This window comes from Leptopilina boulardi, unplaced genomic scaffold, assembly GCF_019393585.1.
Source record: "Leptopilina boulardi isolate dan_hultmark-lab unplaced genomic scaffold, ZJU_Lbou_2.1 LbouV2_231, whole genome shotgun sequence".
NCBI lineage: Eukaryota > Metazoa > Arthropoda > Insecta > Hymenoptera > Figitidae > Leptopilina > Leptopilina boulardi.
In genome coordinates this window covers 144,294-172,139 of record NW_026137787.1, presented here as the reverse complement: position 1 = coordinate 172,139, position 27,846 = coordinate 144,294, and the positions used below count along the sequence as shown (strand labels likewise).

The 27,846-nt window shown below is 27.8% G+C and overlaps 1 protein-coding gene across 1 annotated transcript in view; it reads left to right on the top strand.

The window, feature by feature from the left end:
• The window catches only part of LOC127280271 (probable G-protein coupled receptor Mth-like 1), a 286,104-nt gene extending 261,675 nt beyond the window's left edge, over positions 1–24,429 (top strand). Inside the window, exons 6-7 of the mRNA XM_051303168.1 lie at positions 2,522–2,660; positions 17,929–24,429. Coding sequence (XP_051159125.1) covers positions 2,522–2,660; positions 17,929–18,262 — 473 coding nt within the window. The 3' untranslated portion in view covers positions 18,263–24,429. The remainder of the gene's footprint in view (positions 1–2,521; positions 2,661–17,928) is intronic.
• Positions 24,430–27,846: the final 3,417 nt, after the last annotated feature.

Genomic DNA, 27,846 nt, shown 5'->3' with positions numbered 1-27,846 from the left:
GAAAGTAACAAGCTCCTAGGAGGAAAGTAACAGTATAAAATTATGTAAAATTCTTTAGACTAATGACTATTATTAATTAGAAATATTTTTATTAGGAACACATAAAAGTTTAAGTACACTTTATACTTATTTGGCACATATTTGGGACATATTTAGCACATATTTCGAACATTTTATGAATTTAGCTCATTTTTTTCTTAAAGATATTTTATGCTTACCTAGATCACAGGTTTTTCTTAAATAAATCTCTGTTATTCGTAAAATTAAATACGATTTGCTTCAATCATTAGTTAAAACATGGACAATATCGACAACAGGAGAAAAGTAGCGTGTTACTTTCCTCCTCGGTCGCTTTTTTCTTGTATGTCAACAAAAAAGTTAAAACTACACAAATGTTAAATTGTTTGTTTAAGCACAACTTAAAGACAGATAATAAGGCTACAAAATAACGAAAGGCACATTTTGAAAAACAATAAAATTAAAGAAATACGAGACTTTGAAAATTTGAACGAAAACTTACTTTTGACGTTTTTTCTGCACGTCACACCGGAATCAGACCTAACCTTTCCTGTCAGGCTCGGACACATTATGGAGGAGGAAGGGGGAACAGTGCCGACTAAAAATATGTTTGAACCATGTCTATCCGATAATTTGTTTAAAAGTTATAAGCTTTGTTACTTTCCTCCTCTGTTACTTTCCTCCTCGGTCTCCCCTACTATTGTAATGTAATTTTTGATTTTTGAAAAAAAAGAAAAAAATATACTTAACTTCTTAGTATTCTCCTGTTCAGTCGATTGAAGTGATTTCTGAGAATTTTTTTAATGTCCTCTGTTGAAAAGCTACTGGAGCAGATTCTCCGAGTAAGATTCATGGTCATGCAACCGTGAACAGCCCAGGAATTAAAATGAAGCATATATATATAAATATATATATATATATATATATATATATATATATATATATATATAAAAGGGGCTGAAGGTGTGATCAGCTGGTTAACTCTATATTTCCTCTCATCATCAGATAAACCCCAGAGATCCGGAAAGATTATCTATAATTCACATATACTAAAATAGTCGAGACTACTTTGGAATATATATTTGTTTAAACTAACGCACGTGTTGAATAAATCAACGGAATCAAAATTTTTCCATGATTTCCTCATCTCCATAAATGATTCGTTTAGAAAATATTTGTTTTGTAAAATAATATTACATTTTTTTAAAAAATGATTTGCAATTAACGAAACTAAAAGTTCAAAGCTTTTATAAATATTTAAAAACATTTTTTTTAAATCGTTCGCCATTCTGAATTTGAAAAAAAGAATTTTTTTAAAAAATAATCGACTGCTGTTGACGTCAATTCAATAATAATTATTTATATATTTCATAAATTATTATTAAAATAAAGTATATATATATATACGAAATAGATAAATCTTGCTGAATAAATATAAACTAATTAACATGTGTGTATATATATATATATATGCACATTACCTCAGCGGGTAGTAATTTTAATAACCAGTGTAGAAATATTGTGAAAAACTTGTTTCAGGCAGTGTGCGGCTTTCATTAAAATAAATCCCCCTTTTTTTTAACAAGATAAATTGCGCACAGCCTTGTTCTAGAATTTTCATCCTCTAAAATCCGACATTTATGCTTCTTTAGCAATAAATATATTCATGTTTTATTCACGAAAACCGATTATCAGATTCTATAAAGCGCAAATATTATAAAATGTCCGCGTTGCTAATTAACGACATCGATATTGCTATTATAAATAATGAAAATAATAAATAAATATATATATATATAGGTAAATGAACTATAGTCGTTAATCAAATTTTATTTAATAACTTAATTAAATTATTAAATTAAAAAAAAAGTTATTTTAACAAAGATGCTGGATTAAATTTTTGAAATTTACAATTTCACTAGAATATCACAAATTATTAATTTCTGCCCTCTAAATCTGAATTAGTAATAAAAAGTTTTAACTAATAATTTGAATTGGTGACTGACATTTTTTTACTATTCTTTTATTATTATTTTATTGTTATTTTATTATTATAAATAATGTTAAAAAAGATTAAAAATGATGAATTGATACAAGGCTAAACTGAAACTCTGTCGCCTTATTCACCCAATTTCAATGTTTAATTTTAGAAAATGTCGAGAGTTCGCCAAATATTCGGATCGTTACCAAATTGAAAGAAGGGTCATAAATTGAGGTTGACAATTAATTAAGAATGATTATTAAATTATTTAAATCTCCAATAAACCACGAAAGCATTTATTTATTTTTTTTTTTGCAAAACATTGTTAACATCATACTGTTGCCAAAAAGAGGGTACCAATGGTAAACATCCCCCAAATTAACTTATGTATAAAAAATTAGTTCTTGGAATTTTTTTTTATTCTTCTCAATTTCGTGGATGTACTATGTTAATTGATTATCATGTTTCACTAGACGCTGCTGCGACTATGGGATGTTAATAAATAAACATGTTTTGTTACAGGCGATATGGAAATTTTGGCCTATTTCTTCGGACCAGTGGGTGTTTTGCTTGCAATCAATCTCCTGTTTTTCGTTGCTACAGCAAGAGAGTTGACGTGTGGTTTGTGGAAGGGCGAATTTGTGAAAAGCACCACTGAACGGTAAGAAAAGTTTTGTTAATTTCATTAAAAATGCTGATAAAAGTGATTGCGCTCGATTCAACAAACGACTCTCGTTTCATTCCAAATAAACGTGTGTGTCAAATTTGAATCCTCATGAATAGGTCATCAAAAATATAGTTTAAAAAAGAAAGGATAGATATTTGCCATTTAGTGTAAATTGAACGAAATTTTTTTAAATATCAAAATTTATTATGATTTTAGGTTATATTTTTTATTTTATGAAATAAGGTGCGAAGCAAAAAAAAAAATGTCTCCCATGCCTTTAAGTTATCTTAAAATAATAAATGTGAATTTTTTTTTTTATATTTATTTCTATATGATTGTTAGAATTTTAAAACGCCCGCCATTTATTTAGTTTGTCTAAGCGCCGCTACCCTGCGCGGTCCACTGAGGCTTTCATGATAAAAAAATGACAGTGGGATTAGACAATTTAAGAGATTTTTCACATCCAATCACCGACTGTAAAATAGTAATAAACATTACACTACGCAAAAAAAACAAAATGATTTAATAATTTTTAATTACTAATAATAAATAACAGCTATTGCTTTAATGAATAAAAGTGGACAGTATAGCTCAAACTTTTTTTGAGGTTAACTTTACAATACACAAAATCATGACCAAATAGTAATCACTGAATCTGCAAAAATGAAAATATTTTAATAAAGAAGCAAGCATTTTTTTATAATATATTATTAACATCGTTCGACTTACCTCGTTTCTAAAAGTTCAGATATTTTTATTTCTTAAATACAAATGCTTCATAGTGGTAAACTGACACGATCGACTATGATGCACCCTAACGAGAAGTTCGCGAAGCTTAAACTTATCTTTATAAATTTTCTCCGAGAGAAAACTAAACACACACATATATATATATATATATATATATATATATATATCATTACTATATTATAAAAAGATGCCGCCGCCGCTGATTCAAGAATGAACGCTAGGCGAGAACTACTCGCCTACCACTCTACTCACGAAGCATTCAGACTCACGTACCATTCATAATTTGTCTCAAATTAACACTAGGCGAGAATTTCGACGCTACGCGGGAGATCACAGTACTCGCCTACTGTTCAACTCGCGAAGCATTAAAACTTGCGTACCGTTCAGAATTTGTTTCGAAAATTTCAGATATTGTACTATCTATATCAAAAACATAAGTTAAAAATTAACATAACATCAATACTCAAGGTCAAACGACAGAATCATAGATTAAAACGAATATAACTTCAAAAATCAAGGACATATGTCAAAAACCAAAGTTTTTGATGGAGTAGAGACAGACATAACCTCAAAATTATTATCAGCGGTCAAGATATGATCCTTCCTTTAAACTTTTAAAGGTCATAGGTCAAAAGAGAACATAACCTTAAATTTACGTTGAAGGTCATAGGCACGAAGTAAGAATAAGGAGTCTTCACTCCATGCGTGGATTGAAGGAAAAATGTTCCCAAATCTGGTACAAGCATTCCGGAAAATTAGAATAGTCGGAGGTGGCGTTCGTAACGGGAAAAACCTTAAACTATTAATTTCCCTAATTAAAGTCGTCTGCTATTTTTGAAAAGTATATTATAAAATCACATAATTCCATATTTTTGAAAAATTAAGTAATTGAATAAATAGTAAATGTTAAATATGAAATATTATTTGTATTTAAAAAGTCATTTACAAATTAATTAATTTTATTAATTTTAATGAAGTTCTTTGAAAATTCACTAACTTTAAACTTTTTTTTAATACACATTTTTTAACAATCAATTATTGTTTTTTTTTGTTTTTACAGTAATCTGTAGCTATTTAATTGTAAAAAAGTTTGCATTAAAAATCTCTTAAAATTGAATTAATTCGATCTAAGAATCTTGCTAATATATGACTTTTCCGAAATTCAATTATTTTTAAAATTATTAAAATTCTTTTTAAAAGTAAATGTAATAAAAATGTTTTTAATCATATTTAAGTAAAATTCAATAACTTAAAACATTTTAAAAACTCTTCATATTGTCATAAAGCACACCAGTTTACAGTGAAATTGCCAATCGTACGAAACAATTTTTTTTATTAATAGGTGTTTTTTAAGTAAGAAAAACATATTTTTTTCCTTCGTGCAATTTTGCTGAATCTAAAAAAACACATTTTCGAGGTGTGACGTTACTTAAATTCACCTGTAGGAAAATTAGCTTGTCCAAAAAAAAAAAAATAATATACCATTGGAAAGGTATAATTAAACTACCTTTCGAACTTTCGTCGTACTGTAAAAACAAGAATTGATTGTTAAAGAATGTGTATTAAAAAAAGTTTAAAGTTAGTGAATTTTTAAAGAACTTCATTAAAATTAATAAAATTAATTAATTTGTAAATGACTTTTTAAATACAAATAATATTTCATATTTAACATTTACTATTTATTCAATTACTTAATTTTTCAAAAATATGGAATTATGTGATTTTATAACCCCTTCGTGCCCAGGCAAAACTGAGCATATAAAAAAACGAAACTAAAGTGGTTCCTATAGTTTTTGGGGTCGCTGATTACGAATCTGGTGTTAGTTTTTGAAAATTTAAAATGGCGGATTCAATATGGCGGACGAAAAAATAAAAATTGTTCGGATTCGCTTGAAAATTGTCACTCGGGGGTTTTCGGGGTCGCTGATTACGAATCCGATATTAGTTTTTTAAAATTCAAAATGGCGGATCCAATATGGCGGACGAAAAATCAAAATTGTTTGGATTCGCTTGAAAATGGTCACTGGGGGGTTTTCGGGGTCGCTGATTACGAATTTGGTATTAGTTTCTCAAAATTCAAAATGGCGGATCCAATATGGAGGAAGAAAAATTAAAATTGTTTGGATTCGCATGAAAATGGTTACTCGGGGGTTTTCGGGGTCTCTGATTACGAATCCGATATTAGTTTTTCAAAATGACGGATGCAATGTGATGGTCGTATTTTTAAAAGTTATTAACAAAAAAAATCCAACGCACTTCTTGCGGAACCTCAAGGGTGGTGTGGTAGGCCGTTAGACATAAAAAATAAACTTTTATTGCTGTTATACTTTTAACATATTTTAATTTGTTTAATTTAAATTAGTTTCAATCGATTGTTAACGATTATTAAAAATTGATCTGCAACATTGGATTTAAGACTCAATTTTTGAAAACTAATACCAAATTCGTAATCAGCGACCCCGAAAACCCCCCAGTGACTATTTTCAAGCGAATCCGAACAATTTTGATTTTTTTTTGTCCGCCATATTGGATCCGCCATTTTGAATTTTGAGAAACTAATATCGGATTCGTAATCAGCGACCCCGAAAACCCCCGAGTTACCATTTTCAAGCGAATCCGAACAATTTTGATTTTTCGTCCGCCATATTGGATCCGCCATTTTGAATTTTGAAAAACTAGTATCGGATTCGTAATCAGCGACCCCGAAAACCCCCGAGCGACAATTTTCAAGCGAATCCGAACAATTTTGATTTTTTCGTCCGCCATATTGGATCCGCCATTTTGAATTTTCAAAAACTAACACCGGATTCGTATTCAGCGACCCCAAAAACCCCCGAGTAACCAGTTTCAAGCGAATCTAAAATGTTTTAAAAATTCGTCATTTTTCATAATTATTTATATTTTTTTCTGAACAATATAAATTTTTAAACAAAATGTGAGTTCCATTTTTTGAAAGCTCTATCCTTCTTGAAAAAAATGCACCAAGTTTGAATAAAAAATATTTAATCTGTTAAGAGTTCTGGAGGTTTTTGTAGGTGGGACATATATGTCCCATGGGCACGAAAGGGATAATATACTTTTCAAAAATAGCAGACGACTTTAATTAGGGAAATCAATAGTTTAAGGTTTTTCCCGTTACGAACGCCACCTCCGACTATTCTAATTTTCCGGAATGCTTGTACCAGATTTGGGGACATTTTTCCTTCAAAGTGAAAACTCCTTATTCTTACTTCGTGGTCATAGGAGTGTAGGCGAACATAACCTCAAAATTTGGTCAAAGTTATAGAAAAAATTGGACATCATCCCCCAAAATTAGGGTTATAGGTTAGAAGGACGTCATCCGTGGTGCATCTTAGAAACAAATTCTTTAAAATGAAATGATAAATTTTATTTAAAGAAATTGGGTAAAATTAATCTTTAAAAACATATATAAAAACTTATTCGGTCCCTAATTAATTTTTCAATTGCAGAATAGATGAAAATTTAGTTTACGGATGCAAGTTAAAATATAGTTTATGTTCATATTAAAATATAAATAAATTTCTGCTGTTTAAATTTAAAATTTTTTTATTAAATATAAATTTAGGGCGCACTCACACCTTCTGGCTGCCTGCCTGCAGGAGTTGTCATGGCAACGTGCAGGAGTAAGAGAGAGAGAAAATTCAAATTTGAATTTACTATCTCTGTTACTCCTACACGTTGCCATGACAACTCCTGCAGACAGGCAGGCAGCTGAGAGGTGAGAGTGCGGCCTTAATCAAAATAATATTTAATATTTTTAGTAAATTTAAACAGGGGGTTGGCGCGAAAAGCGTGCAGGGGGGCGAAGCCCTCCTAGTATATATATATATTTTTTTTTTTTTGTGAATAATGTTTTACTAAAATCTTTGGAAAAATTTTAAATAGAAATCTCTTGGCAAAGAAGGGGAAATGCAATTTATAATAATAAATCGTCATACTGACTGTGCAGCAGTTTCACAAAACAGCGGGTGGGTTTTGCCGCGGAAAAAAGAGTCATTTCTTTTGAGCTCAAAATCAAACGCATTCATTGTTCACCAGAATAGTTTCATGACAGAGTTAGTGCATATAAAAGAAATTTGACACAGTTCTCCTTGACAGGATAAGATATTTACATTTAAATCACGAAAAAAAATGTACTTAAATTTTTATCGTGAATGTGACATTTTTTGTTTTTCAATTTTTTAAAATAAGTTTTTAATATCAGATTGAAAAATTTATTTATAAAAAATTGAACAATAAGAAAAGTAATTGTATATTAAAGTTTCAATTAAATTTTTTTTTTTCAATGTGAAAAAAAATTGTTTGCGATTCAAGAATTTATTTGATACTCTAATTACATAGTCAAACTCGTAGGTGTAGATAGAGCGTGTTACTCATCTCTAAGCTATTAATAGATTTTGTTTTACTATGACCTATGCTACCAAACAAATTAGTGTCAGGAATTTTAAATGTCGGTCAGGACCGAAAACATTTATGCATACGTATATATTTGTCAATTCAGATGTATAATTAAATTTAATTTATTTAATTAATTAGTAATTAAATATTTCTGTAATAATAATAATAATTAATATTATTTGAAAATTAACTTGAAAATTTTGAATTAATTATTATAACCTAAATTATTTCTATTAATTGAATATTATTAATTAATATAATTTTCAACTTTAAAATCAAAACAATCACAATGAGATTATTTAACTAGACGTGTGTTGTGAATTTTGTAACGATTTACACTTTACTAATCGTCGTTTGCATAGCGATGTCAACATTCCATTCGAATTTCATTGAAATATTTATGTATGTATATGTATATGTATTTAGTCTCTTGACTTTCTCGTTCGTGGTAAATACAACCGATTCATGAGAAATGACAAATTTTAGCATCCGGTCCACACTTCTTGGTTTTTATGCGATTCTATTTTGAAACGAAGGACATTCGCCTTTTCAAGGATTACCAGTTCGACAACTCTTTTTTAAAAAAGGTGTGTCGAAGAACGAAATATCCTCACATCCCCCACAACACCGAAACTTTTCTAAAGATTTCCTAAAGATTTATTTGAAATGTTCGGAATATTTAATTGCAATGTTTAGTGAAAATTGTGTAAATATTTAAATGTTCCGATTAAATAAATGTTTAGTGTGAAACTTTGTGAAACTTTCCTGAACATTTATTCAAGTAGGACAATTTTAATCTTTACACAATTTTCACCAAACATTGCAATTAAATATTCCGAACATTTCAAATAAACCTTTAGGAAATCTTTAGAAAAGTTTCGATGCTGTAGGGGTTATATAAGGCATTTCATATGAGAATACGGGGTCATGTCTCGGATTTTTCTAAAAATTCGGTAAATTGTAGTGATAGTGCTGCTAAATAAGTGTACAAATTTTAAATTTGAAATTTTTTATATTTTTCAAGATATTTAAAAAATTCAAAATGGCGGATCCAAAATGGTGGCCTTTTTTTAATTTATCGGATTTGACTAAATTTTGGTACTCAGGGGTTTTAGAAATCGTTAATTGCTAACCTGACCTCAAAATTCAAAAAGACTGATTAATAATCAGCGACTTCAAAAACCCCCGAGTAACGAAATCTAGTCAAATTTGATAAATTTAAAAAAATTATGTTCGCCATTTTAAATTTCAGAAAACTAATGACACATTCATAATCAGCGACCCCAAAAATAATTCGAAAATTTTGAAAATAAGGACCACCAATTTTCGAATTATTTTTGGGGTCGCTGATTATGAATGTGTCATTAGTTTTCTGAAATTTAAAATGGCGAACATAATTTTTTTAAATTTATCAAATTTGACTAGATTTCGTTACTCGGGGGTTTTTGAAGTCGCTGATTATTAATCAGTCTTTTTGAATTTTGAGGTCAGGTTAGCAATTAACGATTTCTAAAACCCCTGAGTACCAAAATTTAGTCAAATCCGATAAATTAAAAAAAAAGGCCACCATTTTGGATCCGCCATTTTGAAATTCGCAAATCTAATGTCATCCACGATTCAAAATAGAAGACGAATATTTAGATATATTTTCACTCGGGACTTTTTTGGATTATTATAGAAAAATAAACATGGAAAAATATATAGAAAGGGTATATATATATATATATGAAGGACCCACCGTGACGCAAAGAATTAATAAGAAGTACTAAAAATGAAAAGTGTCGAGAGAATTTTCATCGATTTTTATCCCAAGAAAATGATAGTTTCTGTCTTAGAGAAATATAAATTGCTCGCAAAACTCGACATCCGAGGAAGGTGTAAATCTCTCAAGTGTGAACACCTGTCACTATGAATCCATAGTATGAAACGAATGAAATGTCCAATAGATTTATCGTGTTCTAAAGCTGGGCAACTATCGTTATTTTTTACTTTTCTTACATTTCATTTTTTTTCCTTCACAATATTCAACAAGATGTTCACGTCATTTCAATTTAACACAAATTATATGTATATATCAATTCACTTACAGTGCTGCTGACGATAATAACAATAATAATAATAATTCATCTATAACAAAAGTTATTGCCATACTTAATATAACATGATTTTCTCAATGTCAATATATAAGTATATAACATCAAAAAACTTTTAAACATAAACCTCAAATATTATTATAACATAACCTTAACAATTTTTTTTTAAATTCATTTTTTTATCAAGAATTATCACAATTGATTCATTATTAACTATGATAATAAATAAAATTTATAAATTAAACGTTATTTTATAGAAATATATATATAAACTTTAACTTTATTTTATTAGTTTTTTTAGAGTTATATTATTGACTGCAGCAAGCTGTGCATTTGATTATTTTTAATATTCTTTTTTCTACTATTTTTTAACATATTTACCTATAAAAAACAAAAAAAATGTTATAGAATCAAAATAAATATAATGTGATCATATTTTTTAAATAAATTCATTTACTATAAAAAATATTATATGCAAAAGCTACGAATTATCAAAATCATTTCATATTAATTTAAACCTATAAAATATAGAGTGGCCAAAAATGGTGTTTTTATATTTTTGCCGTACCACTTTTGGCCATGGGCTTTTTTTAATATTTGAGGTTACATTCTTGAAATGAACGTTTTTACAATAGATATTTATCCTTCGTTTATACATATGTACAAAAGAAAAAATTATCAAATGATTACTTTTAATTTGAAATAATAATTATTTACTTAAAAATGATGTCACGATGTTTATTAGAAATTTTTGAAAAATGTTTTGTTTTGCACCATATTGATAGTTGCATGTGGTTTTTAATTAATCCATCTGAACTTCTCTCAAAAGCAAGTGAACATAGTATTGCCAACTTATGTTAGAATTTTATAAATGTCACTATAATCTAATAGCAATTTTAGGAAATTTAATAATACCAACACAAATCTGAAAGTGGCCACAACTGGTACATTTACCCTATGTGAAAAAGGATTGAAATTTTTGTTCGCTTCGAGTTCATAATCACTATTATCATTTTCTGTTTCGCTTGAATTCATTTCATTTATAATTTAAATTGGTCTAATATAAACTATTTAACAACGTCTAAAACATATGGAGGATATCACAAGTACGATCACACTATCTCATGCATGCAGAAAAATTTGTCCGGTCACACTTCAAGGAAATCTAGTGAATGTTTAGTAACTTTCTAGTTACAACCGAAATTTTTGGAAAATTACTAGAAAGTTACTAAACATTTACTAGATTTCGTTGAAGTGTTGACCGGCCAAATGTTGTTAATGTGACCGTACTCTTAAACTGTTCCTGCACGAAAGGAAATTAACAATTTTTATTATTTGATAAAGATATAAATAAATAATAATAATGAAATAAAATAATATTGTATTGTATCATTGTAGCGAGTCAATTAAATAATATATTATGAATTTTTATTTTTTATCAATGATTCCTTTTGTTTCTATGTGCGTATAGTGGCAAATTGTGCAAGTCAGAAGGAGTGTTGTTACGTTTATTTCATAGTACCGCAAACTCATGGTGATGATTATAAAATTCTTGAGTAGCGGAATGCCTTTCAGAGGCAGGAGATCGTCTCGGAATGTTCGATATCATCGACAGCTACATTCACGAGTGTGCAGGAAGTGTATACGCATCAACCAACATGTATGAAAGTGCCTTGTGCTTTTCCTCTTGTATATTTTCCCTCAACTCATCAAAAAACACCTCTATATTACCACTGCTTGTCGATTGGTGAATAAGGTCTCATAAAGTCCAAAAACCAGAGATCGAATCTTAAAATCTTAAAATAACTCTCTTATGTATATTTCTCCTCAATACAGAGTATAAACGCACTTACAATCACTTCAAAAAAAAAAAAATCCCGCTTTCAAAACAAAATTTTTAATCCGTTAATGTAATTTCGTTTAAAAATAGAGAATTTAATTTGTTCCTTGAATGTCAAAATTGAAAAACATACAAAATATGTATTAATTAATGCAGCACAATGAAACGATGTCGATAGAAAAATTAACGATGAAGACACACGAATATGTCAAAGAGTGGAAACTCACTGAAAATGATGGAACGGAAATTTTACTGAACGGTGAATTTTGATTGGCTAATAGTATTCTTCTACTGAAAGTGGCGCGTAACTTATTCAATTTTGAATCGTTTAACCAAATTTCTAGTTTTTCTTAACAATTCATAGAAAATTGCTTTTCGATAATATTTTTTATTTCAAATATATAAAGTTTTTCAGCTATAGTGAAACTAAAAATATAAATTTAAGATTATCTGAAATAGAAAATATATTTATAAGTCTCTCGCTATGAAAAGGAAAAGACTTTTACTTTATAATTTCTTTAATCGTAAAGGCACGTTTCTTAAAGTTTCAACAAACTTTTTGAAATAATAAAATTTACCACAATTGTAAAAAAATACTAGCTTTCCACTTTTCCCACCACCACATCAAAAAAAAAATTCCACACTTTAAAAAATATTGATTGTTACGCATACAATTTATTATTTGTATAAATTAAAATCATGTCAAAAATCATGACTTTGAATTGTTTCTAAAAGAAGAAAAGAAACGAAAAAAAAGGAAAATGATTGGTAGTAAATTGTACTTGAAACGATTCGAAGACTCGTTTGCTCCTGATGATAAATCACGGCTGATTACTTCGTTAGAGCACCTAATTGAGTAGAGCAGAAGAATATTTATTATTACTGTAGCAGGTTTATGTTCCCATTGAAAAGTACATATATCAGGTCAGAGAATTTAAAATAATAAATGAGGGACAGTAAGAGAACACTAGTTCGCGCATTAGTTGGCAAAAAGTGTTTCGTGTCTTAGAGAGCGAATGAGAAATAGGGAGAGAGGGAGTGAGTGAGGTGTTTCGCCATCTTCTTGTTTTCGACCGCTATTCCAAGCAAGTTGCAACCTATACAAGTTTCGAGGTACATGTTTCCCCGGACTTGTTTGTTTGTTGTTTTTTCCTTCTTTTTTTTCTCTCGGTTTCCTTTCTGTGTATAGTTTCACATCCCTTTTACTCTTCTTTTTTTTACCCTCTTTTCTCACTTCTCTCGTTGTCGCCTTCGACCATGCGTTACTGTGGCGCCTGTTCATAATAATTAGCGGCCCACCAAAATAGAATTCTGTTCCTGTCTCTCAATTCTCGAAATATGATATGGACCATTCTGACATGATCGTTTCAAGAAGTCTTTTACCACCCTGAAAGCTCAAATATTTTTTAGATATATACGTACTTGAAAGTCACTTTTAAAATTTCTATTTCTATAAATACAATTAATTAAGATTTTTTCAATGGCGATTCATTTTTTTACACAGAGTTAAAAAGTATTATTAAAAATTAAGTCCAGTCAACAATTTAAGATTTTCAATATAAATATGAAACAATATAAGAAATAATATTAAAGTTTTGTTAGTTTTTATTCTAGTGCTTTTGTGAAAAAAGTAGTTTTTTCTTTTTATTTTAATTCGAAAAATGTACAGAAGAGAGAAAGTGAGGTTACGTTAGGTACACATAACCCTCACAACAGAAGGATATCCTCAGGATATCCTAAACTAATGTAGGATATCCTGAAAACGTCCATAGGATATCCTGAGGATATCCTCAGAACATCCAAACTACCGTTACGTAGGATATTTTTGGGATATCCTGGGGATATACTGAGGATATTCTGGGATATCCTGAGAATATTTTAGGGATATCTTGAGGATATTCCAGGGATATCCTAGTGATATCGTGAGGATATTCTTGGGATAAATTTGGTATATCGTTAAAATATTCTAGAAATATCGCTAAGATCTCCCTAGGATATCATTATGATTCAAATTTTGACTATTTGAGATAGCGATTTTTTGATACAAATAGGTTTCCCGTGATTGTCAATCATCTTTCAAATCTGGGCCTTAAAGTTGTTAATTAAAGCATATATTTAAGCCAAAAATGCGATTTTCGACACTTTAAATTCGTTTTTTATGGAACTGACGAATGAAAAATTTTTGTTCTAACACACGCACCGAAAGTACATTTTAGATATCTTGGAAATACATTATAAATACATCCAAAAAATATGTTTTCCATTTTTATTTAATTAATTTGTATGTTAGGGTCGGATACCTTAGGGACATTTTTAGAACGACTCAAGGATATTCTAACCCTTAAGATAATATAGACATACTGTGGATATCCTTAGGACGTCCTAAGGACATCCCTAATTATTCCAGGGATATCCGCAGGATATCCTAATAATATCCGGGGAAATAATTAGGACATCCCTGGGACGTCCTATGGATATCCTTAGATATCCGTGTGATATCCCTAGGATATCCTAACCGCCGCTACTTTGGATATCCTTAAAGTATCCTTAGGATATCCCTGGGGTATTCCTAGGATATCCAAGGGATGTTTTTGGAATATCCTAGGATATCTGGTGCTGTTAGGGAACTGTAACTTATTAATATAATCAAAATATATCTTTTATAAATATATTATTTCGCACATGTGTTCACAACAATAACAACGTACAAAGTAGTAGTAGTGAAATTAACGTTGGCCCAAACTGGCGTTACGTTAATATAAAAAAAATTTTATAATAAGGTGTTTTTCCTAATGCACAATTGCAAAATCAAAGCTGAAGATAACAAATTTATATTGTCGACAAAACAAAAGAGACCTAATAAGAAGCAAAAAACTATTATATTTTGAAAACTATCCTAAACATAACCTATAATTGGTTTGCTTCTTAGGTTTTTTTTATTCTGATTAAAGAGTTACTTTTTGAATCTTTATTAAGAGATACTCTTCAGTAATTTGCAATATGTATATCTAGTGGCCTCAATCAATTTGACTCTTCTCAGTTTTGTTTTTAATTCGAATCGTTCTCTTTCTTTCTCTCTCTCTCTCTCTCTAGAAACAAGGATTTTCTTTCTTCACAAATTAATGAGCCATGTTTATTATTCAGTGAGCTACATTTGAATAACAGCTTAACTCGAAGAACGAAAGCTGCGAGAGCACATGAATAATGAAATTCGTTCATTCAATCTGACGTTTTCGTGTGACCTATTAAATGAACTCAATTGATCAAATATTTGCATAATTTAGTATTAGAGTGCATGAAAAAGGTACAATAATTCATTCTCGTTTTAATGATTTTTGTCAAATTAAAACCACTTACACACGTCAATTGCCATTTTTTTAAAAGTATCGCACCAATATTTTATTATCGTATATAGCAGCATTGAAATAAAAATAATTGTATTTTTCTTCTTTTTTTTTATTTTAATATTTTATTATATATAGTATAAAAAATATGAATCATTTACAACTTTTTGTTTTTTATTCCTCAACTTATATATATTTAAGATTCGTGATTTTCAATAGAAAATAGAGTTTTAAAGTTAGATAAAAATTTTTTTTGATATTCATTCGAATAAAAAAAATTATTATAATAAATATATCAACCCCTTGAACTATTCTTTTTTTGTGAGTTGAAAAGAATTTTTGCATTAGAGTTCAAGTATAATAACAGAAATTTAAGAGCAAATGAATTTAAAAATCTCACAAAACTTTTTAAGAATTCATGCTCGAATGGATTATTAAAGTTTTCGAAACAAAAATTTAAGGATGACGTTTTCTTTCGCCGCATATGGAGCGGCAATACAAATTTAAGTTCGAGTTCATAAAACTATATATATATCGTTGGTGCTCGTGACAAAAGTTGGCTATAAATGTTAAAAGAGCGAGTTGCAAAAACCGTAAAAGTTATTATTGACAAAACTATAACTTTTGGGGTCCATTTTCTATATACGAGCAAGTTACAAAGAAAAGGCAAAAATCACGTATCTCTCTCTCTATTTTTTTTTATCTCAACTATATCATCCACCCGAAACGACAAATAAAGTTATCATTTTGACGATATACCATTTCCTCGTCGATCTTTTACTGTTCTTCTTCAATGTGCACAAAGAGGGAGAGAGAGAGAGAAAGAGAGACGTTACTTCCAAGAACGTCTGTTTCAGTTCTGCTGCGGGTAACATCCGTTCTTTTTTTTCATTTTTTTTTTTTTTAGATTACGATCCTAGCTTACAAAACGTCTACGAAACAAATAAAAAAAAAGTTGCTTTTCTACAGTCGCAAATTCACTTTTGCGAATCTGTTAAATGACTCGCAAAATGCAGTGTTTACGTATTATACCTCGTTCATCTCTCTCTTTTCCTCATATTTTTTATCATCAAAAAATTGCTATTCGCGAAACTATTTTATTTCTCATAAAATTTGTTTTTATCTGCTTCTTAAAACTCTTCTTTTAGAGAGCATTTTGTATAATATCGACTATACCTTCTTTAAAAAGAAGAAAAATTTATGTGTGCGTTATACATGACATGGTAACACTATATATATATATACAGTGTACAGCATAATATTATACTACAAAGTTTTATGTGTTGTAAGCTTTTCTCCTCTACTGAAAATAATTTAAAATATTACTGCGCAACCATAGATGCCTTAAAAAACTACAGCGCAGCCGTATGTAATGTAAAATGTGAATGCGCATTAGAATACATATTTTTTTAAAACTACTGCGCAGCCTTACTAATAATTAATTAATAAATTACCATTAGCTATCATAGATTACTAGAAATTTCTATAAATTTCCATATTTTGCAATAAAGTTTTCCAAAAATTACTGTAAATCACTTTATACATTTCTGAAATTTTTTTGATTTTATGATCCCTAATTGTGAATCCAAGGCTATTTAATAAAATTCAAAATGGAGGATCCAATATGGTGGACAAAACTGTTTTGAGTTATGCTTAGTTGATGAAAATCAATACACTAAAGCGTCAATCGAGAACACGTCAGTCGAAAACAATGCTTGGGAACACTTGAGGGGAAGTGTAGAAGCGGGTAGGACAGCACTACACAATCGTCTGTTCTCGATTGACGTTTTAGTGTACTTTGGTGCTAATCTGATAGCTGATTGTTAATCTGATGTCAGTTTTGAAAATTCAAAATGGTGGATATAATATGACGAATTTTTTTTTCGGATTTTACCAAATTCACTGGATAATCAGTACTAAGGAGTTTTTGTGATCGCAGATTACGAATCCGTTGTCAGTTTTTAAAAATTCAAAGCGGCGGATCCAATATGGCGAACGAAAAATTTAAAAACCGAACGCAATTGTCTTGTAACTTGATATTCAGGGGTTTTTGGTGTCGCTGATTACGAATTCGGTGTCAGTTTTTCAAAATTCAAAATGGCGGATCTAATATGGCGGTTGTAAAAGAAAAAATTAATTGATTTCTCCTAATTCTTGTTACTCTGAGGTTCTTGGTGTCGCTGATTACGAATTCGGTGTCAGTTTTTCAAAATTCAAAATGGCGGATCTAATATGGCGGTTGTAAAAGAAAAAATTAATTGATTTCTCCTAATTCTTGTTACTCTGAGGTTCTTGGTGTCGCTGATTACGAATTCGGTGTCAGTTTTTCAAAATTCAAAATGGCCTATCCAATATGGCGGATGACATTTCAAAAATCGAATGCAATTGTCTTGTAACTAGATATTAGGGGGTTTTTGGTGTCGCTGATTACGAATCCGGTATCAGTTTTTCAAAATTCAAAATGGAAAATCCGATATGGCGAACGAAAATTTAAAATTGAACGCAATTGGCTTGTAACTTGTTACTTAGGAGTTTTTGGGGTCGCTGATTACGAATCCGGTGTCAATTTTTCATAATTCAAAATGGCGGATCCAATATGGTGAAAGAAATTTTGTAAAACGAACACATTTTGCTTGTAACTCATTAATTGGGAGTTTTCAGGGTTGCTGATCACAAATTTAATATCAAATCCATTGGCAACTGTTTTCTACCGTGTTAAAAAAAGTTTTAAAAAAACAATTTTTTAAATAGTTTTAAAGAACTAAGTTTAAACTAAATATAGCATGTAATTTTTTTATTTTTATTTTCTGTTACAGTGCCGCTTTGGGACGTGTTTGTATGAAACTAGTTGTTGTTATGGGTGTGACTTGGATATTGGACGTCGTCTCCTGGGCAGCTGGTGGTCCAAACTATGTGTGGTACGTTCCAGATGTGATCAATGCGTTCCAGGGTGTCTTTATATTCATCGTTGTCGGGTGCCAACCACAAGTCCGCGCTGCCGTGAAGAGGATTTGCAGCAGGAACCCGAGGACCAGCGCCGGAAGGCAGGGTAATGGCCTCAGTACCACTAGCCATGGAATGCCGAGTATGGGCGACAGTGTCACGCAAAATCCCAGCACTAAAACTGCACCTCTAGAAACCATATGTTAAAATTCCTAAACATATATACATACATATATCCTATATACTCGAAATTCTTCATGAGCCACGGATCAACCAAAAAAAAAAAATTGGGAGAATCATCCTAAAAATTCTTTGACTCTTTCACGTCAAAGAATCAAAGAACACGAGCTTTTTTTTAATCAATTTCCAAAAAATTTATTTTCTTTTTGGAAATTGATTTTGATAAAAAAAAAAAAAAAATGAAACAACCACCAACTGTTTTCAAAAAAAAAAAAAAAATAATGTTGATTTCAAAAATCAACATTTTCTATATACCTAAAACTTATATACTCTGGTCGAAATTATTTTATACGTAAATTTATATATCCTCTATATACCTTTGATACTTTTTTATAGATATGTAAAAAAAGGGATCTTTTTTGTCACTTGAAAAAAAAGAAAAACGAAAGAATTTTTGTAATTTGCTATATATATGTTTAAGATTTTCGAAAAAAAATAGAGTTCTAGATCGAAATTTTTGTAGAGAGATCCTTTTAGAACCGAAGATTAGAAAATAAGTGAATTTTTAGAGTATATTGAAATTTGCCAGAGGTGAAAGTTTAAGAAACAAAAAAAAAAAAAGAAAATGCAATTGTGCGACTCTTTAAAGAGAAAATCAATTAGGCCAAGAGTGATTAAAATTGGACAAATACGCAAATGGCGAAAGGGTTAGGGGGGGGTTACTTTCTTTATTTATTTATGCGTCAGGTGTGTGAGTCCGAATTTCGATATTCTTTAGCATAGATTTGCATAAGAGTCGCGCCTCGCACAATTGCATTCACGATTTGCATATTTATAAAAGAGAGAAAAGTGTTTGTATATGTGTGTATGTGTGAGAGACAGAGAGAGAGAGAGAGAGAAAGAGAGACACTGTGAGAATGCGTGTACTATCGTGATGGTCGCTCACGGTCGTCTACGTTGATATTCGAGACCAATGACTCGCGTACGATTAAAATTCGCGATTGTTGATACCAAATTGGTACTTCATTCTTTTTTAGCAGCGCACATTTTCAATCGTTTCCAACACAAAAAAAAGAGGAGAAAAAAAAATTGTTCCACTTTACCTGATTCTCTTTCCGGATGCTCAATACAATTATACTGCCAATTTTTGCAAAAATTCATTCTGCACAATTTTTTTTTTTAGACATTTTTGTTGAAAATGCATTTTAAACGGAAATAACAAATTTTTTTCTAAGATTTAGAAAGGAACAATAATTTTTTTTTTTTGAATAATTTGTAAATTTGACTATTTGAGCATTTGGTTTTAATATCGGATTTTTTTTTATTGATAAATGATAATTTAAAAAAAAAATTAATATCTAAACACAAAATTTAGTATCTGACAATATATTTATCTAAAAATTGACATCTAAATAAATATCTTTAAATAATACATGCGTGAAAAGGCTCACTTTTGAGGCATGAAATGCGTGCCAAAAAAAAAAACCGCGTTTTATAGCAGACGATTTTATAAATACTATAGCGCATGCGCAAATCACTTCTAGTACTCTGTGCTTTATTATTAGCCTAAATCTCAAAAGATAAAATTCTGTTACGTCGAATAACTATTTTTTCGAATTGATAAAAGTTCGAATTTCTAAAATTCGAATTACAACAAAGTTGAAGTTTTAGAAATTCGAATTATAAAAAAAAAAAAAAATTATTAAAAGTTCGAATAACCAAAAAATCGAATTTCTAAAAGTTTGAATTATCAAAAGATCGAATTTTTAGAAAATCGAATTATTAAAAGTTCGAATTATCAGAAAATCGAATTTTCATAATTTCGAATATTACAAGAAGATCAAACTTATAAAAGTTCGAATGACAAAAAAAATTGAATTTTTAAAAATTTCAATTATCAAATGAATTAAATTATTAAAAAATATCGAATAACGCAAAAATTGAATTTCTAAAAGTTTGAATTTTTAGAAATTCGAATTATTAAAAGTACGAATAATCAGAAAATGGAGTTTTTAAAAGTTAGAACTCGATAATTTGATAATTCGAATTTCTAAAAATTCAAACTTTTAGAAATTCAATTTTTTCGTTATTCGAATTTCTAAATATTCGATATTTTTGATAATTCGAACTTTCAGAAATTATAGAATTTTTAAAAATTCGATAAAACGGTTATTCGATTTTATTTGACTTACGTAGTTATACAGTGCACCTGACGCTACATCTGTTATAGGTTATGTTTTCCATGCCTCATAAATGAGACTTTTTATTGCCACATATTATATATAAAGTAATATTATATAGAATCCATTTTGATTTTCTCAAAAATTATAACGAAATCAAGTCATAAAAAAAAATTGATCATACAATGTGTGTAAAAGAATAATAATTGCTATATGGCAATTACGCATTTCGATTGTACGAGAATTTGATTGGCTTTTGATATCGTGATTGTTTCCTGACTTGTTTATAGATAGAAACGTGAGTGTCGATAACGAGCGATCATTGTTTTAAGTAGACTGATTGTGAGACTATTATTATTTTTTTTTTTATTATTATTCACTTCTTTTTTGTGAGTGACTCACAGGGCATAAACAGAGTCATAACGTGACAATACAAAACACGAGAAAAATCAATGCCTTCTGAAATTGCCTTGTTCTTCTATATCTTGGTGTTCACTCGTGCCGAATTGTGTATTAAAAAAAAGATTCTCATTGATTTCTCTGAATCATCAATAGAGAAAAAATGAAAACAAAGTGGCGAGTGAGCGAGCAAAAAAAAAAAAAAAGCTTTCGCCTATCGAAATTGAATCGCGATGATCGACGGCACTAAATCCAGAGGTCTGGATTTTTATCGATGGCAAGACGAACGCTTTTTCAAATGAACGAAATCGAAAGCAATTTTTACGTATACCTCTCCCTTCATTCTAGATCTTAGGTTTCTTGTTTGGTGTTCTTCTATATATAAATACCATCAATGAAACGAAATACAAAACGGTTCAAACACTTTAAAACGTATGATGAAAAAAAAATTTGCTTCTCATTTTTTGGAATAAATCATCACGAAACAAACATACGTATTGCATTGAAAATTTAGAAAACGATCCAGTCGATGAGAAATTATGTGCCTATGCATGTTTTGAATTATAATTTTGAAAAAAAAATTTATTTTTGCCAAAATAAATCGAAAACAGTCGATAAAGTAGATTTCCACATTTGATCTTCAATGAAATTTAATTTCATTACCAATTATAATTCAAAAGCTTAGACATAATTATTTTTGTTAATCTCAATTAGTTTCTATTATTTTTAATCAATAATTACGACAAATTGTTTTTAAAAATTTTTCAAGTGAAAATTTCAACTAATTTGAATTAGTGAACGAGAAATTATTGAAACAAAATTAAATAAAACAAATTAAGGAACTATTAAATAAATTAGTAAAATATCAAAAAAAAAAATTTTTTTTGGTTTGAACCGTTTAGTAAATATTGTGGTATTTTTTTTCTATACTTGGATAAAATTACACCAAGAATAGATTTCTTTAGGTGCGTCCAAGAGACTGAAAGTGTGAATGTAGTGGACACTGCACCCCATTTGAAATCTTCTTTTTTTTTGTTTCATTCATTACCTGGGTATTATTTTATATTTATATTTTCAAATTTGAAAAACAATTTTTACAAACTCAGAGTAAATATAAATTTTTTAATTAACATATTAATTTATATTTGTAATTAAAAAAAATGTATTACATTAAAAAAAATTAATTATAAATTATAATTGATAATAAATTAAATCAACTTTAATTAAAAATTAATAATTAAATAATTATTAATCTTTTATTTTTTATGTACTGTCAATATTATAATTTATAATTAATTTTTTATCGAATTTAAAATATTCATTATAAATCCAGGATAATATATGAAACAAATTTCATTGGGAAAAATAAAATTCTCTTTATGAAATCTTTTTTTCTTTCTAATTTGACGCGACAAATGTGATAAAAAAAGAAAACGCAAAATCGTAGTTCCTGAAACTCTTTTTCTTTTATTTTTTATTTGTATCCTAGACTGTTGTTAAATAGAAATGAAAATTCGGCCTAAAAAAAATTGTAGACTTACGTATAATAGGCAGCTATATAAAATCAGTTTCAGGCACTCATCGATTTGTGCAAATGTATAAATGTGTGCTTTACGAGCTATGATGATAATTAATGTTTATTAATAATTAACAATATATATATATATAATTATAATAGATAATAAAAAACAGACATTATGTGGTATAATTGAAAATATAACTCGAGAGAATCTTTAAGTTAAATATCATTGACATTATCCGAAAATTTAATTAAAAAAAAAATTAATAAATAAATTTCAACACATTTACAAAAAAAATTTTATATTTTTATCAAGAAAATTTATATTTCCTGGATATATAAAAAATTAATTTTTTTCAAGATAAAGAAAAATTAATTTTCAAGAAAGTAGAAAAATAATTTAATTATTAAATGTTCAGTAGAAAATACTATATAAACTATTATTTATCAAAATTAAATAAAAAAAAATCACATTAATAATTAGAACAAAAATAAAGAAATAAGGTTTAAAAAAAAAAAAAAATTTATTATAATTATTTAATTTATTTATTAAGAAATAATAATAATAATTGCTATTGAAGGAAAAAAATGTGTTGAAATTTATTGTAATTGTCTTTTTTTATGAATCATTATTTAATTTGAGGTCATTAAATACCTTAAATTTAAATGTCGCAAGTATTAATTTTCACAATTACGTTGTCATCACTTACACACGCTCTTGTAAATAACATTGTATTACGTTATAAATGTATCCGTCGAATTATATATATATATATATATATATATAGAAAAAGTTAAGGCTCATTTCACGAAGTAAATCGAAACGATTATTATTATTATTATTATTATTATTATTATTATTATTATTATTATTATTATTATTATTATTATTATTATTATTATTATTATTATTATTATTATTATATTAAAATATTAAAATTATTCTAAGTATACTCATAAAATAACACGACAAAAAGAGAATTAAGATATATATATAAATAAATGTACATTCGTCTCAATGTAGTATTTGAAAACTTCTCGATTCTGGAATATTATTATAATTTCCATATATTATCGAGAGATACTCAAGTAGATCTATACCGTAATTAAATACGATATATGTATTTATATTATATATCTAAAATGTTCAATAAATTGGTAAAGCGAGGAGAAGAAAAAAAAAGAACACTTCGTCAACGCGACGAAAACGAAGAACCATTTTCTAGCGAACGTAGAAAAAAAAAAGTAATTAAGACACGCCTTATATTATAATCTAATTTATTTTAAATAGTTTTGTTGTGTTTTTTTTCTACACAAGTACACCATTCAAAATGGTAGCTTGCCAGTAACGATGTATAGATCACTGATGTATTTAGAAATTAATAATAACAAAAAAGAGCAGAATGTATAAATAAACGTGCATCACGTTGAAGTTTTTTTTTTTTTAAATTCAAAAATTGATTGAAATTTAAAAAAAAATATATTTTATTTTTCTCTTAATTAAAAAATACGTATAAAAATTAATTAAAATTATAATTATTTTATTTTTATAAACATAAAACAAAATAAAATTTTGAAATAATTTTTTGAATAAAAATTTTTTTTACAATTTAAGAATTTTTAAGAAGTAAATGTTTGCAGTGTGATATTTTTTGTAGAGTTTCTATTTTTAAAGAGAAAATAAAAAAAAAATTAAAATGTAATTTTTTTTTGTTTAAAGATACTATTTTTCTTTTTGGCTTTATTAAGGGCATTTTTCTAGTCTTGTCAAAAGTTCGACTTGAAGCACATACATACGTCATTCTGCCAAAAATAAGGAGGCTATAATTCAAACAAATAATAAAGTTATAGAAATAAAAAAAAAAGTACACGAACAAAGAAACACTAGTATTGAAATTGTTACGCATGAAAGGTAACAGACAACATTTATAAATTTAATGTGTAGACCGGCCAACTAGAAATATTGTAAACACCATCTTATTAAAAAAAAATTAAAATAAAATAACTGTCTACTGTCGCAAATCGTACACCATTCCTACGATGTATTATAACAGTATTTCTAACGCACTAATTAAATAAAAAGATGTTAGTACGAATTTTGACTCGAAATTATTATTCCCATTTTCAATTTTTGTTTAAAAATAATTTTTAATTAAAAAATTTCTTTATTTTTAAAATAATGCTAAATTTATCTAAAGTTTAATTAATAATATTTTAAAAATTATTCAAAAAATAATTTTAACCCTAGACGATACTTACTATAACACTCGATATTAAATTCATTTTATTAATTTCCTTATAAGAATATTATTAAGAAAATTTATTTTGAATATTTTAGAACCGAACTAAGAATAATTTTTAAAATTATAGGAAAGTAGGGCAAAATTCTAAAAAAAATTCTTAAAGTTCCATTTTAAAAATTTTTTCAAGTCTGATTAAAGAAATTTATTCGAATTTAAAATTTTGGAATAGTTTTTAGTTTTAATGGTAAAAAAACTTTCAAACAATAATTAAGTTTTACAGATATTGAAATTAATTTTTTTTTCTTAATAATTGAATTGCAGAAGATTTTATAAATTTGAAATATACCTATTTTCTGCAAATTTAAATTGCTGTAGTATTTTTTTTTCATTTTTGCTAAGAATTCAATTTTTGAGTTTTTATTTAAAACTTTTTTACATAATTGAATTTTTAATGAAATATTAAAATTATTAAAAATAATTGAATTTTGAAAGAGTTATAGTTGAAATTTTTAGAATTACATAATTGAATTTCAAAAAATTTTGTTTACTTTCAGAAAATAAATAAATTTTATAGAATTGAAAATAAAATTTATCAAATAATTTTAGATAACATTTTTTAAAAGTAATTGAATTTTTTAAAGATTTACAATTCAGATTTTTGAAAAAAAATAAACTTCAAGCGATTTTTAATTGAAATTTTTGATTATTGCCGTTGACGAAAAATTTATTGTCGGTAAATTACAGACAAAAATTGAAATTCAAAATTTTTCAATTGAAAAAAATGCTTTCAGATAATTGAATTTTCGAAGAATATTATAAAAGTATAATAAAATATAATATATAAATATAGGGTCAGTTGGGGTAAATGGGGACAGGGGGTAAATGGGGATTCAACTATTATATATTTACTACAAATTTTTTTCAAGTTTTTTCATCCCTTAATAATACAGTAATATACTTAAGGAAACTTTTTTCTCAAAACTTTCTTAGAAACTATGCTGTTCCCATTTACCCCAAATTTTATGAAATTTTCTAAATCTTGGGGTAAATGGAGACAGTCAGTTTCATGCGTTTAAAGCTTATCTAAACTGTTTTCTGCTGCATAAAATTAATCCTGGGAACGTAAATAACAAGTTAAATATAAAAATAAACCCACAAATGTTACCTTTTAAAGGAAGAAACTTACGTAATTTGTGAAAAATAGAGATTTTGTCCCCATTTACCCCAACTGACTTTAAACTAAAAATTTTATTATATTTCAGTTTTAACAATTAATTTTTTTAATCTTGGCTGAAGTCTGATTTTTTGTATTTTTGAATATATTGGTTGAATATTGGGCCAATATTGAAATTCGTGCCTGATCTCTACACTCCCAGCCTTGGACCAATATTGGTAAAAATGACTGGTCTAATATTTAGCCAATATTTAGTCTTGGCAATTTCCCAATGGGTTTTCATTAATAATAATAATTTGAATAGAGGAAATAAAGATTTTTCACTTTTATGAAAATTATAAATTTTTTATATTATATAAGATAAATGAGTTTCTCTCTAAGTGTTTGTAATAAATAAATATTCTATAAGCATTTAAATCCTTTAATGTTTATTTGATTTTTAATAATAATCAAATAGAAATTATGTTAAATGAATTTTCGGTTAATTAAAAATGCCGTAATATGAAAAATCGGTTAAATGGAAATTCAGTTGAACGCAAATAAAAATTCAGCTAAAAGTAAATAGTCTTAAGCCTTGAGAGGGTTAATTTAAAGGAAAAAAATCGTCAACTGTTCATTTTAATTTTAACCCTTTTTTTAAAGGTTCATAATCTTTTGAGTCTTTTTCATTGAAATTAATTTTTTTTTACAATTTAAAAAGAGTATATATTTGAAATGCCAAGTAGTCTTGCTTGATGAAAGCAAATCTTCTACTGCGTTAAACTTAGAATAAGAACTACGAAGAGTTTTGATTTAAAGTGAAGGCTGTGAATTTGTAATTATAAGAGATTGGGGCAGAACAATTGTAAAACTGTTCTAAGAGCCACCTTGGGGTGCTTGTAGAGCCTAATTTAGTTATTCGAGTAGACTGCTAATGACATTTACTCTGTGCACGCTTCACTGGACGATTCCGAACTGAACAGTTGCAAACTTGATGGACCCTTTCTAATTCAATTGAATAAGTTTCCGGTCACGATATATATATATATATATATATATATATATATATATATTACCAAGTGAAAATTCTGCTTCACTTTTCAACAACTTGCATATAGCTTTCCTTAAAATCAAATTTGAATTCTAAAACTTGGTGGACTACTTTAATAAGACGATATAGAATTGATTTCCAGAATAACTTAACTGAGTTACAAGATCAGAGAACAAAAATTTTATGAGCTTCAGAATAAACCTTCAATTTTATGTTCTTCAAGTTATGTTTGTTGCAATGTTAATAGTAAGTATAGAAATATTTCATTTTTTTAAACTAGAATAACCGATTAAAATCTTCGATATATCGATCAAACTTTGTTTTAAACTATCGAAATATCGAAATAAGTATCAATATTACCAGCAATGTATTAAATAATCGATATATCGACCAAACGATATATAAAATTGATGGATCAATATATTCAATCGATATATCAAACTATCGGAACTATATTCAACTATCGAAATGTTGAAAAATCGAACTACAGTGGAACCTCGATTATCCGAACTAATCTAGGGAAGGCCGGGTTTGGATAATCGAAAATTCGGATAATAGAGATTTTAATTTTTTTTATAATTAAAGTAAAAAATGTACAGTTGAACTATATATTTAACTTAATACATATGTTTTTAAATATACATAAGTATATACATATATGTAAATATATATTAATTAATAATATATTAAAAAATCAGAAAATTCGAAAATTTTTAATATTTTTTTGGCATAAATTTGGTTATTTTGCTTTGAAAGATAGCATCTATTCGTTTTTTACATGCCAAATCACGCATTCTTCTCAGAAATGAATGAATGATAAAATAAATAGAGAAAATAAAATATAAAATTTGGGAGACCAAAAAATAGTTCGGATAACAGAAGTTCGGATAAAATGTTTTTCGGTTCGGATAATCGAGGTTCCACTGTATCGTAATATACCAAAATATCTGAAAATCGAAATTAAGAATTACCCATCAAACGATTTATGAATCGATATATCGACCAAACAATGTATTAAAAAGGATCAATATGTCAAAAATTTCTATAAAAAAATTTTTTTATAAAT